The sequence below is a fragment of the Erinaceus europaeus genome, chromosome 8 (genome assembly GCF_950295315.1).
Source record: "Erinaceus europaeus chromosome 8, mEriEur2.1, whole genome shotgun sequence".
NCBI classification, from domain to species: Eukaryota; Metazoa; Chordata; class Mammalia; order Eulipotyphla; family Erinaceidae; genus Erinaceus; species Erinaceus europaeus.
In genome coordinates, this window is record NC_080169.1 from 47,173,481 (window position 1) to 47,192,733 (window position 19,253).

Consider the following 19,253-nt stretch of genomic DNA (forward strand, 5'->3'; position numbering starts at 1 on the left):
CTGGATGCAATATTTTTCATGTTGATCATTTCCCTTGAATCTCATGTGATTGTTTTCTAATAGGAATATTATAAAGTTGACAGTTCAGTTATGTTCTTCCAGCTGCAAACTAAATGATGGACAGATTTTGGGGTGGTGACACAGGCCAAGGAAAAAAGAGGTCAACAATTTTGTAGCACAAAGTTTATCTTGTTGCCTTGTCTTCTTTTACAAAATATTACCCAGGAAAACTTCTTATAAGAAACAAATACTGAAAAAAAAAGACAGTGAATATAGTTAAAGCTCAATTCACTCCTTCCCTAGCCAACTAATCTTATTCCCCAGTTTTAACTATCTCTAGTCTCCTCTATCATAGTTTTACCACAAGACCTGCTTTAATGATCAAACCAGAAATTCAAAAAGGATTAGTTTCTTCACACAAAGCTCCCAGGGTGGTCACTGGAAAGGGAAGCAGGAGAGACCACACCAGATGTTTGTCTACAATGAAATGCACAGATGAATGGCGAGAGTTAAGATTACCCTGTTGGCCTTGATTTCTGTCCATATGAAACATGGCAGGCTGTTTATTGCAGCCCATGAGCACTACCCTTTGTCGACTTCTGTCCCCTGAGTCCAACCCCTTTCCTTTACAAAGTGGAAAAGAAAACCTGAGAAAAGGTTTGTCTTTCCAACATGAACCCTTCTCCCATTTGGCAGGTCCATGTGGAGCCCTACACCTCCCTTTCATCCTGCTTGTTTCCAGACAGTGGTTTGAAATAACACCCATTGCCTACAGGGCTATACCCAGTTCTGGCTAAAGCAATGTCATCAAAGTTATGCTTAAAACTGATGCCAAGACTTGAGTAAAATTTGAAGTGTGAAAGTGAACCCATTCCTTGTTATCAGAAAAATCTTTTGGAGGAAAATGATCTAGTTGCTCAAATTCTTAGTGAAAAAAAAAAAAAAAGGAAGAAAGAAAGGGCTGATCTGGAACCTCTGCAATAAAGTATTTTTCCTTTCCTATGGAAAGAGACAGGCCACTTTAGAACCAATGGGGTCACCAGTACCCTGTTAACTAAAGGGAAAAACAAAGACTTTCAAGGTAGAAATGCTTTTTATTTTAAAAGTCTTTTTCTCCAATTAAAAAAAAAAGTGATTACTTATCCCACCCCTTCTTGCATCATTCTCCACAGGGAATCCTTTTTACAAGGGTTTAATTCTCCACTGCCCTATTCCCAAATTGAAGTATCTTAGCTAAGATGGTTTTGTGTTAGACAGTTGAGATTTTAGACACACACAATAGACCCCATATTATGTAACTTCTTTTTAACTTTTGTATGAAAAGTTTTGTGTTGGGGCTGGGAGATAGCATGCTGGAGGCTCTATGCGTTCTAGGTTCAATTTCTACCACTGTTGTAAATTGGAGCAGAACAATGTTTTGATATCTCTCTCTCTCTCTCTCTCTCTCATGAAAATAGATTTTAAAATAAAGAGTTTCCTGTTAGATCTAGCTCAACAGGGCTTTCAGTAAGCATTAATTTAAAAAAGACAAGCCTATAGTATCTATAGAACAGACTATACAGTAAAACCCTCAGTGACATTGGTTGTAGTAGCAATAGTGTGTTTGTATACAATGGGTAGAGTAGGAAATGTCAAGGAAGGTAATCCTCTGACATTATGTAATGAATCACCCCAAAGGTTAACACCTAAAAATATTAACATACCTCACTCATTGATGTGATAAGAAACAAAGAAAGGTGGTGGGGTAAGTGTGACACACCTGGTAGAGAACACACATTACGCCTCCAGTCCCCCTCTGCAAGAAGGAAGCTTCAGGGGGCAGTGGAGCAGTACACAACCACACACACACACACACACACACACACACACACACACACACACACACACACACACACACCATGGTGGAAAAACAAGACACAATACAAAAACATAAACAAAGCAGCACAAGGAAAATACAGGGTGAAACTTGTAATTGGCTGTGAGGTATTGCAGCAGATCCAAGGAATAAACAACTACAACGACCACATTAAGATAGATTTAAAGGATATATCTTCACAAAGCTCCTGCTGCTTCAGAGAACCCTAAGTTTGCTAAAGTAGTAGGTATAAAAAAAAGCCCCATAAGGATTAATATAGGGAATAAGGAAATGTCAACACTATAAGGAGTGACCTTACACTGTGGAGTAATTATTTTGTAATGTTCATGAGCGTCAAGTGATTATTTCTAGTTAGCATAAAGCTAGACTACCCAAGTTCTGAAACCTAGCCCCCTCTTTTGTTTCTTAGGTTTGATTTTGTAAAACTGACTTATTTCTGAGGGTTGTGTAAACTAATTATATGATCCAGTGAGGTAGAGAGGTTAGCTGAGAATTCCACTTTCCCCACACTTATAATGAAATGATTAAATTCTATGAGTTAGTGTGTATATTATAAATTATCCTCACAGATAGCTAAAAAAAATTCACCAATTAGTTATGTTTTACATTTTCTATAAAAATAGCTACTAAACAGTAAGGGCAAACTCTTGTCAATCTTTTTAATATGTTTTGATAATGAAGAAATTCTATTGGTTAATTATTTTTCAGAAGTTTAAATTTCAGCCTTCCATAGGCCCCAGGCATGACTCTATTTGCAAAACTAGGCATAATATCAACATTCACTCATTAAGGTTTTCTCCATTTTCATGCTGAATCTGGACACAAATAAAATAATCTTGTTCATTTTGTCACAGCTTTCTTTTCAAGATATTTGCAAACTTCTACGGTGTTATTTCACTGCAAATAGAAAGTTATTTCTATAAATAACTCTTAGGTATAAAATAATGATCTGGGGAGAGTGTTTCTCAGAGGTATTTAGCATTGGGAGCAGTATAAAGACTTGGAACTTTAGACACCTGGCTTCTTACCATGTGATGGAAACCGTGTAAATTAAATGTCAAGAGGAAACCAGGTTGTGGACATTTGATCCAGTTAATACTCCCTACAGTTCCAGGAATTCAAATGAGCACTGAATACTGCCATTGCCTGAACTGAATTCAACTCTGTCAGGTAATCCCAGTCTTTCAAAAAATGTATGTGAACTATTCCAGTTTTACTAATAACTTTATTTAAATAAGACACAAGAACTTCTATACTGAAAAAATACAAAACAAAAGCTACACATTTCCTTGTGTAAAGCCATATTGTATGGTAACTCGAATACTGTTCAGCGCAGTGGCTAGAATTAAACAGTACAACTATATACAAAATCAATTTCTGACAAATTTCTACAGCTGGATGTAGGATACATTTGAGCTCAACAACTTCTGGGAATTTACATGGCAAAGCATAAGCTTATCATTTGGTTCAAAACTTTCATATGCTAAGAACAAATGTACAATACAATATTTAGTTTCATAAGAAAGTAAAAGCACATATCACTATAAATATAGTACATCAGATTTCATCACCAAAAAGCATATTCAGTTCATCTTTCAGAAACTGATATTGATACTACTGCATATTGTTTGGACAAAAGCAGAGATAAGACCAACACATTATAGAATGCTAACCAGCTATCAGAAGTTAATGGAGCTCATATTTATCTTACAGAACTAATAATTTCCTCCCTTTAACCATAATCTACAAAATATAGTATTTTCATCAAGGCCTGAGATTATTAGGGTTAAAGGTGTCTGCTGCTGAAAAGATTGTTTTAAAAGGTTCCCCTGTGAAAATGGACAAAGTAAACTGAGTCCTTTTCCATGACAGTCTCCTACAATATAACACTGACTAATTTAAAGGAGCCTGAATGCATCTTCAGGAGACATTATTACTGCAAACTTTGGTGGAAATAAGATAATCAGGATCATGACAAAATAATATATATAACACATACAAACATATACATATATATATATTTCTTAAAAAAAATCAATGGTGTTGCTTACTTCTTCATTACTTCTTCCTTTTTAAGCCTCCTTATACAATAAAGAAAACCCGAGGAATGACTAAAGGGAACTGAAACGTTCCTGTAAATTTAGGCACCTTATTCCCCTAATTCTTAAGAAAACCGTGCCATTCACTTTAGCTGAAGATGAAACAACTCTAGGTTTTACTGAACTGCAATCAATGGAATAAAAATACAAAACCTCCCTTTGATTTTTGATACTCTTGTGTGCTTCAGAAAGCAATGTCTGAAAAATAACGCTTTTTCTACTGAGCAGTCAAAGAGTATCTAAAGCTCTCGTCACACTCTGAAAAAGTTAGGTCAAGGCTGCCAGTTCAAGACTATTTGCTTGGGTTTATGCTCTATAACACACATCCAAAATATCAACAGAATTATTCATGATATTATTATGAAAAGCTTGAATGAGCTTCAAACTACTGCTTTTTGCAAGTTATCAAATAACCTGTGTACTTACATACACTAATTCTAACATCTGAGACATGGAAAACAATAACCAAAAGTCTGTCATTTTTAATTTGCAAATAAAAGAATTTCCTTAAAGAGAAACTAAGGATTAATGTGACTTTAGATTAAAAAAATAATAACCAGTAGCATTTCATGACCCTGGTGGCCAATATAAACAAAAAGTCTCACTCATTCCCAATTCAATTATACTGAAATCAGACCTAGACATTCTTGTCTTTAAATTCCAGCACGTACAATGTGGAATGTCTGTGTACAGCCTAATCCTGGACACTTTTTGCAAAATTGTAACAGTCATTAACACACAACACCTGAACTCATAAAAATAAAATGCCACATTTACACATGTTAAAACAGTGAATGCAACAGTTGTTTTGCTTATAACCACATGACAAAAGTGATGTCAGACACCACAGATTTGCTGGTTCTCCTCATGTTCACCCATGTCCAGGATTATTGTTCTCCTAGGGTTGAATGCACTTCTTATTCTAAGAATGTGGAATGTAATGAGGAAAGGGAAATGCATAAACCAAGGAAAGGCAAAAGAGTGATGTTCCCTCTTTAGCTTTTCAGCTTTGAAATATTTAATATCCCAATAAGATATACATTCCAAGTTACCTGAGTTTAGACTTCAACTGAAGTACCTGAAGCTAGGCCATAGGGTGGGCACTGTGCAACTGTTGTGGCCAAATATATTTTTTGCATTGTATGTATTACAGAAGTTATAAACAAACACCTGGATCAATTGTAAACATAATGCTGAAGTACAGTATTTTCCATAGAACAAAACACAGCAAGACATTTTCTATTTAGACAGGCATCTTTTTGATATAGAGCTTATTTATACTGAAGAATTTGGAACAAAACACAGGACACAGTATTAATCTGTCAAACATACTATGAAATGCATAGTCTCCACTTAAAATGCTGAATAACATATGTTTTTCAAGCATTACTGCTCTCCACAACTGCTGAATAGGAGTTCCATCCCTGCCAAGATCAGTGTTAAGAGATACTTTATGATGCTGCTAAGTATTTTGTTGGTGGCAGTAGTCAGAAACATTTGCCACTACATGCAGATATATGTATGAAATCTAGATCCTAATCCATGGAACACAGGGTTGAGGCCAGCTCCCCCTTGCTTAGATGATTACATAGTTTTGAATAGAGATGTGCTCCTCACCCTGCAGTTCTTGCAGGAGCTGCTGCTGCTGCTGCTGCTGGGATGGCTGTTGGACAGAGGTCTCTGCTGAGCCTGCTGTGCTGGTGTCATCAGAAAGAGATGTAAAGGAAACCCGGGAGGAGAGTTGATCAACGTTCAGGTTTGCCAGAGCTGAGCTCTGGCTGGAGTTAGATGAGTTCTTGAGCATCAGGTCAGAGGCAGGTAGGAGAGGGCCTAGAAGTTTTACAGGACAGAAAGCTGATCCAGTTGGGATGAAATTAACCTTGTTTTTGTCAGGACATGAAAAGAGAGGGGCTGAGACAGGCTGGCGAGACCTAAAACCACAAAGAAAAATCAGATTTAAAATCACTAAAAAGTCAAAAGATTTCTGAAATAACTAGTTTTTTTTTTCTAAAAAAAAAAAAAAAAGCTAAAATGTGAATGGCAGGGAATGAGTTAAGCGTACACAGAGGGGTAAACATCTTCCATAGCACAAGTCAGCTGGCAGACTATTACACAGCACAGAAGTAGTGTTTCAGACAAAATCCAGAAACCATTAGTTTGCTTTTGATCATTTAGGAACTCGGAAAAGTATTTAAAGAGTGGTCTTTTCTGTTATGAAAAAACTTTTCTGTTTGAGTGGCAAAAGGATTACCTCATCATATGTTTGGTTTAAGCATTTCCGTCTTTTCTGCATCTCTATATACACACTTCTACTAAGACAGATCAGAAAAAAAAAAATCAGTAGTTTCTTGAAGAGCCAGTCAGCCCAGTATTACAGAGTCCACAACTTCTTTCTTTCAGCCTATTTCAAAGAATTAAGTCACCAACTCATGCAAAAACAGGTCTCTGTCCCCTTCAAGTTGTAAAAGTGAAGCAACCCCTATAAGGCACCTATACGGGGACAGAGGGATGAGTGAGTCCAACAGCTACATAAATCCTCTAATATGTCAAGTATTTACAGTGTAAATTTCTTTTCCCTTACAACAACTACTACTACTATTATTATCATCATCATCCTCATCACCACCACCACTGGTGCTTTACCACTCCAAGCTGAAAATTTTTTTCAAATAAAAAGAGAGAAATAAGAGGAAAGTCACCGCTGCACTGAAACTTCCTTCTGGTGCAATGGGGGAGGGGGGAGGAGGGAGACAGGTTCAGACCTGGAGCATGCACATGACAAAGCAGACACACTATTCAGGTGAGTTATTGTGCATCCCTAAGCATCTTTTCCATTAATTTCCAACACACACACACACACACACACACACACACACACACACACACACTAATTCAAAAGAAAAATGTGTGAACAGTAAGTCAGTTCAATGACTATCTGACATGTCTATTAGGAAGGAGAATATTTGCCTTCTGGATTGTGGAATCACTATTATTAGGCTACTCACACATGGATATTAACTAACGGTCTTTTTGTTAGTCAGCTAAATTAGTAGTTGTTTTTTTGTTAAGGAAAAGTCTTAATGATTAAAAATAAAGCTTATGGGGCCAGACAGTGAATACACACATTACCATGTGCATGGATCCAGGTTTGAGCCCCTAGTCCCCACCTGTGGAGGTGGGGGGGGGGGACCAAGAAGCCTCACAAGAAGTAAAGCAGGTCTGCAGGTGTTTAACTTACTCTTTCCCTCTTATCTCCCAATCCTCTTTCAATTTCTCTCTGTCCTATCAAATAAAATAGAAAAAAAAGAGAGAGAGACAGAGAAAAAAAAAAAAGGTTGCCAGGAGTAGTGAATTTGTAGTGTTAGCATCAAGCCCCAGTGACAACCCTGTTGGCAATTAAAAAATAAAGCTTTAAGTAATAATAATGACTCTCCAAGATCCTTTTTGTTTGATTTTTTTTGTATTAGTGTATATGTTTCTAGCACACAGGCTCCAATATTCCTTCAATAAGATCTCTTTTGCCTATTCAATTTTTGTTTTATAATTTGCTTTTGAAACACATTATCAGCTGGATGGAGTAGTTGATTCTCCTGAAATCAACTGGTCTCAGTAAAAACAGCTTTACAGCTTTGCAGATCCCAGCTGATATAAAAGACATTACTTACGCCATTTCCTCAAAGACCTTCACTCGCTCACATCCCTCTGGGGGCTCGCGTTTGAACATGTAGCTGTTGTTTGGTTTGGGAGATGAAGCATACTTGGGTAACGGTGAGCTACTCCCACTGTCTGTAAATTTAAAGCAGTTATATTAACTAGTGATTGAACGTTCTTTCAAATTAAATTTGATTTCCAAATAAGCAGCCTTTGCACAATTTATCTACTATTGCCCCTTTGCTTTTACCACAGAGCTTCCTTTATTGTGAAGCTATTTCTAACACCCTTGTGTAGTACATTTCTTGTAAATAAAACCTTCAATGCAACTGTAATATGCCATACCACAGAACATAAAAGGAGGGTATTTTGGTCCAGAAAACTGCATTTTGAATAAAGTAGAGCTGTAATCATGAAAACAGATACCTTGTTATGCATTTCAAAAATGTAACTGTATATGTACAAGTCATGCAAAAGAACTATAAGAGTTGATAATACACAGGGTTTTCTATGTTGTCTTACTTTCCAATTCAATTAAAAAATTCATGCTAGATTAGTAGTCTTCATTACAAAAGCTCTTCACAGAAACATTAGCTTTGCTAATACCATGAATTAACATTTATGTAGGGAAACACAAGTTCATAATACATAACTTTTTCCCTTGATCCACAATGAAAAAAGTAATTTGTTCAGAATTTTGCCTTTAAAATATCTATACAAAAGAACTTCAGCACAATATATATTTTGCTACTAGAAATCTAAACACATCTCTAATATGTTTACTTCATATCTTTGACCAAAAAGGTCTAGTCATGAAAAGCCCTAAAGCATACAAGCAATTTTTCCTTCCTGACATGATAAAAGATTTTAGAAATTCCAGATTACCAAATGTGTCATTATATTTATAAGAGGCCAAAATGTAAAGTCAGTAATATACCTGCACAAATAGTCCTATTTAAGTGAATTTTGACTTAATGCAAACCAGTCCTCACTGCTAAATACTAAGTGTATGATGCAATGGGATGTTCTCTTTATATATTTTGAAGTACAATACTAATGCCAATTATATTTGCCACAATTTTAATAAGCTGCTTTAATTTAGGATATATAAAAGTCTAACATTCAAATCTGAGTAGTAGATTCTAATCATTAGCAAAGTGAAATACACATTTAGAAAGGAGACTTATGAGGCATACTTAAAGTATATTTGATGAAAGATTAATTTAAAGGGCATCTGTGTTAGTCTTGGGAATGTAAACATGAGCTTATATTTGAATATGGCTCTATCTCTAGCTGGGAAATCATAGTCTATAAATTAATAAAGCCACACTATGGGGAAACCAAGAAAGCTACAAAGTTTCTCTACCAATATTATGTTTGTTCCTATAGATCAGTCTCTGCAAAGGAAGTTAGAGTTGAATTGAGTTTCTTTATATAAGATTTAAGGTTTTTCTTAGATCAGCATTTATCTTATATTGCCTAAACAAATAGGAAGGTGGAAACACAGGGAGGATGGGAGGAGAATGTTTTTCTTTGTTATGCATATGCAAAGCATCTTCAACTTGACAGAGTGAGCTTGATGGTTTCTAAGATGTGACCAAAAATAGCTTATAGTAAGTAAATGGTGAGAATGAGGTCTTGAATTTAACATAAATCCAAAAACACAGTTTGACAGCAACAAGCCTCAAACAGAAGAAAGATACAGATATATAGATTTACAGATATAGATATGTTATGTATCCAGAGAGATTACTGCTACAGACAACAAAGTTTCCAAATCATGCACAATCAGCCTTTTGTGCCAACAGCAGGGGTCTGACCATATCAGTAGTAGATACTTAGTCTATTTTTCTGTATGAAAAGTCATCATGGCCACAGCTTCAATCTTCTGTATTCTCTTTCTTACTACATTATCAGACCAAACACTAATTTTCAGATAGAAAGCTAAATTTAAAAAAATAATCTGCAAGTCAGTTAACAATCTAGAATTAAATGGTTTTACTTCTTTAAAATTAGTTTCAGAGGTTTATATTTTTAGAGTTTTGGGGTGGTCAGCGCTGCATAGTGTTGAGAATACATGATCAAATCACCAGTAATTATCTACAGAGGGGGAAGCTTCATGAGTGGTGAAGCAGTGCTGCAGGTGTTTTTCTCCCTATTTCTTCCCCCACTTCTCTTTCCTATCAAAAATAAACTGAAGAAAAAAATGGTCAGGAGCAGTGTATTTGTTGTTCAGGCACCGAGCCTTAGCAATAACTCTGGTGGAGAAAAAAATACACACAGAGAGAGAGAGAGAGAGAGAGAAAGAGATATTGATTCACCCACTTAAACATTTCTTGGGGGGACTTATATAAACATATAGTGCTAGCTTAGAAAAAGAAATCAGTGCTATTATATACTACATTTGCTTGTCTTTCCAATATTCATATTCATAATTCCTTTTTGTTGACAATATATATTTATATTTAATATGTGTGGTCTGGGAAGAGAGATGGATGATGGGCAAAATGTCAAATCATTTGTTTCCTTAGTTAAGTATGCAGTCTGCTAGCCTGAAAGGAATAAGGACTGGGGACATTTAGTCTGTGGTTTTAGTTCTGTTACTTGTACAATTGTAAAATCATTTATACAACTATCCCCACAAATTGTTTATATTATCAAAGGAACTGACACTCCTAATTCTAAAATTCTGTGTTTTAAAAGCAGCTCTAACATAGAAGAAGAATACTCTGTCAATATGTATTTTGCTTTATAAAGTGTCGTGTTTTAAAGATAACCGACCTATAAGGACCACATATTATATCCATTTCAGATTTGGATATCTAAGTACCAAGTTGGTCCTCTCCTTTAATGACAAAATATCTTTGCTTCGCTCTTCATATTCATTTTTTGTAGCATGACCTACAGGCCAATTATAAATTTGCGCCCTCTCACCTTCTCTATACTTTCACTGCCTCCTACTCCCTACCACTCACCACTATGTTGTATTCACACAGTTTCTTACTGTCTTCTACACACCAAGCCCTTTCATAGCTGAATGCTGGTATAAAGGCTATTCCTACAGAAGATCTTTTGTCTGAATCTGGATGACAGAGGGTATAGAAACGTTACTTTATTTTTCTGAGTCTCAGATTACCTGTTCTTAATAATGAAAAGTCCCTATTCATAGGCCCTTATTCATATTATAGGAGATAATATAGGTGAAATCACCTGAGCAAATTTAATCATCATAACACTCCTATGAGGCAGGTACCATAATTATCCATAATTTATAAATGAGGTAACTGAGATACAAAAAGGTTGAGCAACTTACAATGGGCTATATAATTAATAAGTATTAAAGCAGGGATTCAACCTGGCTGCTCCAGAGTCAGAGTTCATTACCATTAGGCTATCTGTTTCACTTACATTTTGATCTATCTCAACTCTAGTGACCTCACTAGCAACAGGAAGAGGTGACTAGATGATCAAGTTCCTTCTAAGCTAACACTCAAAGCATCTAATTGAAGTCTTACAGTTCAGGGTTGGAGGTATATCTCAGTGGTATAGAACATGTTTCCTATATATATAAGACCTTGAGTTTAATCTCTAGCAACAACAACAACAACAAAACCCAAATAAACAGCAGCATCAACAAAATCTTACTGTTTCATTAACAATGGCTCTGCCTTGTTAGTTTCAAAGTAAGACAGCATATATAACAGTATATTCCACTGACATCTCTTAGGATAACATAAAAGGTAAGAAAAAAAAAAACCTCAACTTTCCTTTATCTCTAGCCAAGCCGATGCAGGGTTTTCTAGTCATAATTAGAATGAAAGATGAGCTTCCTATATGAAGACCCCAAATCTCATCTATCTTCTTACCTTTAGGTTCCTGATTACTAAATAATTTATTTTGGTTTGTATCTTCATGCTTTTTAGCCAAGTTGCAGATGCAACCATGACACTAACCTGACTTCCCTGAGCAGACAACCTCACGAATGAGTTCTGGAACTCCACCCACCCTAGAACTCTGCCCCACTAGGGAAAGACAGTAACAGGCTGGGGGTATGGATCCAACTGCCAATGCCTATGCCCAGTGGAGAAGCAATTACAGAAGCCAGACCTCCCACCTTCTATACCCCATAAAGATCTTTGGTCCATACTCCCTGAGGGATAAAAAATAGGGAACCTTCCAATGGAGGGGGTGGGATGTGAAACTCTTATTGGTGGGAATTGTTTGGAATTATACCCCTCTTATCCCACAATCTTGTTGATCATTATTAAATCACTAATAAAAAAATGAAAAAGGTGGATCTTAGCAAAGTTACTTCCTTTCTCCAAAATGACATAATAGTAGTTTACAAAATCCTTAGCCCAAATTTTAACAGAAAATTTGAACTTCATAGCTTCTTTCTGGGGAAGGTGTAACACTTAGCATAATTTAGTTTAAGTACTCTTTAGTATCTTTTGGTGTGATTATCATATTCTTTATGCTTTACAAATATTCAAAAGCCCAACACACATAATTTAACAACTTAAAAAAATACAAGGGCAATTTTAACAAAGTTATAAAATTAAAAATGAGCATGACATAAAGTTCTTCAAGAAATACTCATTGATATATATCAACTAAAGGACAATTAATGTCCCTATGACAACCATTATCAGAATCATCAAACCAGTAAGTGCAGTTAAACTTAAGGTTAACTTAGATCCCATTAAAATCCTAGGTGTATTCTCTGCCCCCACAAACCTGATACTGGTTTGGGAACAACAAATGACACTCAAGGCTTTAACAACTGGGAGAAAGTCTAAGTTTGTCAGATAAAGAAAGGACTACAAAAGCTGGAAATGGACAAAGATTAGCTCACTAAATGATGGCCCTTTTGACCAATAACAGGCCACCCCATCATCTGAGGCTGATGGGTCTATACCTCTAACAGATCACTCTATCCACCATCACTGGTCACTTTCATCAGGAAAATGATCACAAACCCTCTTGTGGGCCGCTACAGGTCTTTACCCTCACTGTAGAGCAGTAGTGGTAGAAAAGAGAGTCTGGCCATCCAGCTCCACCACTTGAAGAAGACTGGTCCTGAAATGAGTGCAGCCTAGAATGTTCCCAGCTGTGACAATGGGTTATGACTCAGACTGACAGGGACTAGAAGGTTGCACAGGCTCCTGTGCAAATCTGAATATATATGAGCCCTGGGTCAAATCAATGGGGTAAACAGTTAACTATATTTACATATTTTCTTCAAGTTTGGGAACTACTCTCTGACCTAATTCAGCTTTCTAGCCCTCTTCTCAACTCTGACTACATCTTCCCAGACAAAAAAGTTTCTGCCCACCTGCATGTTAGCTATTAAGCAAACAAAAATTACTAAACTCATGGGCCCCTAGAAACATACCGAAAATAGACTTCCTAGCTTCTCCCTACCCTAAGATCCCTATTCATTTTATTATTATTATCTTTATTTACTTATTGGATAGACAGCCAGAAATTGAGGAGGAGGAGGAGGTAGAGAGGGAGAAAGAGAGACACCAGCAGCCCTGCTCATCACTTGTAAAGCTTCCCCCCTGCAGGTGGGGACTGGGAGCTTGAACTCCCACACTGTACTACATGCACTCAACCAGATGTGCCACCACTTGGCTCTGCCAAAATCCCTATTCTCATCTGCTTTATCCCTACATTTTGGTTTCTGTTTACTGTTCAAATTTATTGTTTTTGTCTTGCTTTGTATCTTGTTGCCTTTCAGCCACCAAGTTGTAAATGCCATCGCGATTCCATCCTGACTTCCCTGGGCAGACAGACCTTACCTCTCCTGAGCCCTACCTAGGGAAAGACAGAAACAGGCTAGGGTATGGACTGACCTGCCAATTCTCATGTTCAACAAAGAAGCAATTACAGAAGCCAGAACTCCCACCTTCTGCACCCGCAAAAGACTGCTGCTGATCCATACCCCCAGGGGGGGGAGTAATGTTAGGGGAAGATGACCAGAGGGTTCTGAACTACAATTCCATCAAAACCCTAAGGTCTTGGAGCAAGGAGAGGAAAAACAGAAGTAGCAATAGGTGTAGGTAGGACTTAGAAAGGAAGTGAGATTGTTTTGCTAAAACTTGAGAAATTTTACACATGTACCAACAATTGTATTTACTTTACATCATTTATCTCCCTAATAAAATAAATATATAAAATAAATAATCAATGAAATTTCACCGAGCACTACACCATACTAAGCACTATTTAACTTAAGATAATGAGCAAATAAAGTTACCTGTTCTTTATGGAGTTTATATTCTGGTGAATATATAATAGGAGAGTAAAATACACATGCAGCTATGTTCTTGTTTATTTCTACCTACACTCTAAAATGTAATTGCTACAATTTTGTGTATCTATATAGATATTGCTCCACCACAAATGTTATAACAAGTTAAAACTGATTTGTTTTAAAATTGCTTTCTTAAGACCATTTTTCCTGTTCCTCTTCTCTTTCAAGATATATTGGGTTATTGAAAAATAATGATGTATTTTTCTACACAAAAATGCATCATGACTTTTCTGACAACCCAGTATATATGTGAACATTCCTATTACCTGCAAACACCTAAGAACATATAATAAATGCTTTGCCTCCCCTCACCACCTTTTTGGGGAAAATGCTCACAATTGTACTAGTAGCAGATGCTCTGCTAGCACTCTGCAGATGAGTTATTTATAATTATAAATTAGTAAAGTTCAAAACTTATTAATGAGCCTACAACTCAATTGTAGCAATTACATTTTCATGATTAAAATAATCAATGTTTCCACAATATCCTGAAAAAGTGTAGAATTTTATAACAACTACCTACGTGAACTGTGCCAAAGATCAATGTTAGAGGGGGCCTGAATTCTAGCTTTTATGGCTTACCCAGAACTAGTTGGCTACCAACAAGAGACACTGGCAGAGTTGCTATAAAAATTAATTTTTGACAGTGCCATTGGTGTTATATAAATGACTATTTTTCTTTGTTGGATTCTGAGCAGATAATGTGGAAGTAATGCAGCTAACACTCAGGGTATATATCTAGGATGCCAAGAGCAGAGATTGTATTATAGAGCTCTGGACTTTCCACACAAATTATAATGTAGGAACTGTGACTGCCTGTTAGGTTAGTTTGGCTGGCAACTTTATACATATGACAAGATTGTCTTCAGGCCACTGTAAATATCTGGTACAAGAAACCCCAAAATGAAAAGTCTCTTAATGTCTAGACCTTTCTCAACTGTTTTTTTTTGTCCTAGAATTACAACTGTAATATCCCGAAGAAAATAACAACCTGGGAGTCGGGCAGTAGCACAGCGGGTTAAGCGCAAGTGGCGCGAAGCTCAAGGACAGGTGTAATAATCCTGGTTCGAGCCCTTGGCTCCCCACCTGCAGGGGAGTTGCTTCACAGGCGGTGAAGCAGGTCTGCAGGTGTCTATCTTTCTCTCCCCCTCTCTGTCTTCCCCTCCTCTCTCCATTTCTCTCTCTCCTATCTAATGACGACATCAATAATAACTACTACAACAAGGGCAACAAAAGGGAAAATAAATAAATATATAAAAAATTTAAAAAAAGAACAACCTGCAAATAAACTAAAATTTAAAGTACATATGTGACTATAGTCAATTCTATGTAATATACTTGAAAATTGCTATGAGAATAGAGCTTTTATGGTCTCAACATAACAACAACAACATGATGATTATGGATGTGAAAAATGTGGTAACTAGCCTTATTGTGGCAAACATCTCACAATATATACATGTATCAAATCTGACACCTAAACTTACACAATGTTATATGTCAGTACCTCAATAAAACTACAAGAAATCAGAATTCATATTATTAAATAATTAGAAGAAATTAGGCCAGAGAAGGAGTTTTGGTTAAGCTGTTGAGGAAAAGTAAATCATGGGTGTTTTCCCCTAAAGACACTAGGGAACTAAAAAGTAACAATAATGATTATTTTATAGCAGCAGCTATCATTTAATGACTCTGAGTATTAATGCAAATTTTATGCATCAAATTTGTAGTATCAAAATCATGTATGTTTAAGTCACTTCTGTTCTTAATTCTATGTTAAGTCAACTGCAAGGTCTTTTGTAGAAGGTAGCATAAATGTTCCTTCTCATAATAAACAGATTAGAAATCTGTGGTGGGAAGTGATACTAAAGAACATATGCCATTTTAAACTTGAGACCCAAGTAAAGAACCTCTTGGGATAGGTATTTGACTGCAAAGTGAAGACCTATTCTAAATTCTAAAAAGCAAACATTTATATGCCTCACTGAAAACATAAGACTTGGAGGTGCTGGAGGAAATCTTAGAATTAAATAAACGAAACTCGTCTATCACCTTCCTAATATATTTCCTTTTAGGTTCAGCATCTCTTAGTTACCAACACTACTCTGGGTAACTCAGAAGAAAACAAACTCCACAATTAACTTCCTAAACATATTCCTACCAATATCTTTACATTTCATTTTTACTCAATTACAGATGCTAACTATGCAGCAAAAGTGGCCAACTGGCACTGTACTTATTATCACTTCTACTGTTATAATAATATAGATTTTGAACTCAATTAGACATTAACACTTGTGTAGCCTTAAATAAGTTATGATTATTTAATAACCACAGTAAAAATATTGTGAGGAAGTTACTAAAGGTATTTGCTCTATTAGAACTTTTCATTAAAATAAAAACTTCCTAGCTCAACATTCTACCAGTAGGAGAATTCCCAACAGAAGTAAAGCGATATCTAAAGTAATATCTTAAATATATTATTACTAGAGTAAAGGGCTTTCAATAATGAAGGGGTTAAGAGAATGAGAAAGTGGTTGAGATCTATCTACAGAAATAAAGAGAATAAAGTCCAAAGTAGTTCCATTTAACATCTCAGCAGTGTTAAGTATAGTGATAAGTGAAAGAACCAGACACAAAAGAATATATACTTTGCCATTCTATTTCAGTGAAACCCAGTAAGGAGAAAAAAGTAGAAGATTATGGCACCATGAGTCAGAATAGTGGTTAATCTCATATGTAGAGGGAATGGACAATTTGGGAAGAGGGTTAAGGGAATGTTCTAGGATGCACAAACATTTCCGTATCTTGATCTAGACAATGGCTTCATAAAGGTATATGTATACAAACAGTCACTGGGCTGTGCACTAAGAGTTGCGTACTTTACATATGAAAATCCCCCAAATAAAGCAAAGTAAACGGAATAGGGATCAAAATTAGGAAATTGGCCAAAATATTTTTTAAGGATTCTATAAATGAACTTTCCTTAGTTTTCAAATTTTTTGCTGCCCGATTCACTTCTTTATGATGAGTGAGAGGTAATGAATGTGTGTGATATGCCCAGTATTTTTTCAAGGGTGCTAGGAAGGTAAAAGATGGACAGTTTATGTAGCATTCTGTATTGAGGTCTAAGTGGAGCAGAAACTGAAAGAGAAAAAGCAATGGTAGCCATGTGTCTGACAAAAGGGCAAGAAAATATGAAGAGGCAGGTTAGGGCCTGACAGGCAGCAAAAATCCAGAAAAGGTCTCCTTTCTTACTGGTGTTAGTTAATAATTCACCTATATACCATAACATACCAGTGTGAGTTAATAATTTAACTATATATCACAATATAGTGCCTGGTATCCTGTATGTACTTATTAAAGCTTATCTATTTGGTTAAAAATATACTCATTCTTCCATCAGAAATTTTAGAAATTATTTCCTTGAAATTCAATCTGACTGAAAAAATCAACTTTAGGTATAATATAAACTGTACCATAAACATCATTATCTCTGGATGATACTGAGGGAAAAAAAAACTTATATGAAGCAAAATAGTATACACTTTGTGTCATTATTTTCATTAGCCATTAGAACCATGCGCTGTGCTTCTCTGACACATTTATGGAAGATGTTTGTAGAGTCACAAAGAAGGGGGTATATGAATCCAATGAACAAACAAGCCTAGAGTAATCAATTCTTTCCAATCCTATCATTCAATAAAGGAAAAAAATGGTGTAATGGTCTGAGACAAATAAAATATAATGAATAAGGTCCTCTTACAAACCCTAAGTAGATGATTTCATTCTCACCTTTATCACGATCATAAAGCAAATCTTCTGTTGAGCAAGGGCTACCATCCTGGGATTCCGGGGGACAAAAAGGGGAGACACAAGGTGAATGACTACTGCAGCTACTGCTGCGCTCTTGGACAGAGGGAGTCTGAGTGTCAATGCTTCGAGTACTGCTGCTCCGATAGTGAGCAGGGAGTGGAGCCCTTCGACCATCTGGTATATCCAAAGGCTGTAAGAAAAAAACCCAAACAACATGAATGAAAGAACATATACTCAGTTCATATAAGAAGCACATGGAACTTTTTAAAAAATCTTTCATATTCCACTACTATTAAACTGATTCTCCAGAGTGTAAAGACACCAATTTTGCACCTTCTATAAATTTATGTACATTCATTAAATGAATAATCTACTTCAAAATAGTTAAGTTTAAAAATACAAAGAATAGAGGGAAAAAAGAAAGGATAAAAGACAGAAAAACACATAGGGTGAAACTCAGCTTTGCTATGACTTATTGCAGCAGAGCCCAGTACTCTAAAGGGTTAATGGGGGGTATGGGAGATATGGTGGTGGTAGGGAATAGAAGGTGGCAGCTCAGTGGATATAATAGAGGAAAACATGAGGTGATGGGTATGGCAGGCAGTCACCTGCTACTGGATGATAAGAAACTACACATGTGGGCCCCCATACCTACAGAAATCTGATTTTTCATTAGGGGGCTCAAATACATTAATTGGAGAGTTTCTACAACAAATGGTGTTGGGAGAACTGGGTATAAACTTGTAGAAGAATGAAACTGGCCCACTACATTTCATCTTATGCAAAAGCAAGCTTCAAATGGATCAAAGATTTGGATGTTGGACCAGAAACCATAAAATACTTAAAGGGTGGGGGTCGGGCTGTGGTGCAGTGAGTTAAACGCATGTGGCTCAAAGCGCAGGGACCGGCGTAAGGATCCCGGTTCGAGCCCCCGGCTCCCCACCTGCAGGGGAGTCACTTCACAAGCGGTGAAGCAGGTCTTTCTCTCCCCCTCTCTGTCTTCCCCTCCTCTCTCCATTTCTCTCTGTCCTATCCAACAACGAACAACATCAACGATGGCAATAATAATAACCACAACGAGGCTACAACAAGGGAAACAAAAGGAGGAAAAAATGGCCTCCAGGAGCAGTGGACTCATGGTGCAGGCCCCGAGCCCAGCAATAACCCTGGAGGAAAAAAAAATACTTAAAGGGAAACTTTGGCAGAAATATTTTCAATGTAAGCTTTAAAAACATTACTCAAATGCAACTGCAAGGGAAACTAAGACAAAAATAAGCCAAGGAGACTACATAAAATTGAAAAGTCTCCATTATGGAATGGCAAAAGATCTTTATATGCCAATACAACCCCAATAAAAACAGGGGGAGGACAAGGATAAAACTTCACTAAAACAGAGATCCAAAAGGTTAACAGACAGATGAGAAAATGTTCACCGGTGATAAGAGAAATACAAATAGACAACAAGATCTGTGAGAATGTCATACATTAAAAA

At 36.4% G+C, this 19,253-nt stretch overlaps 1 protein-coding gene across 3 annotated transcripts in view; it reads right to left on the reverse strand.

Annotated features, from left to right (window-relative positions):
* Positions 1-4,133: 4,133 nt before the first annotated feature.
* GLCCI1 (glucocorticoid induced 1) overlaps positions 4,134-19,253 on the reverse strand; it is a 105,887-nt gene continuing 90,767 nt past the window's right edge. For 2 of the 3 annotated variants that reach the window (XM_060196172.1, XM_060196171.1), the window contains exons 6-8: positions 17,741-17,951; positions 7,641-7,761; positions 4,134-5,906 (exon numbers count right to left, since the gene is read on the reverse strand). In XM_060196172.1, the coding sequence (XP_060052155.1) occupies positions 5,552-5,906; positions 7,641-7,761; positions 17,741-17,951 (687 nt within the window). In that variant the 3' untranslated portion in view covers positions 4,134-5,551. The remainder of the gene's footprint in view (positions 5,907-7,640; positions 7,762-17,740; positions 17,952-19,253) is intronic. The other variant, XM_060196173.1, reaches the window with a different exon arrangement.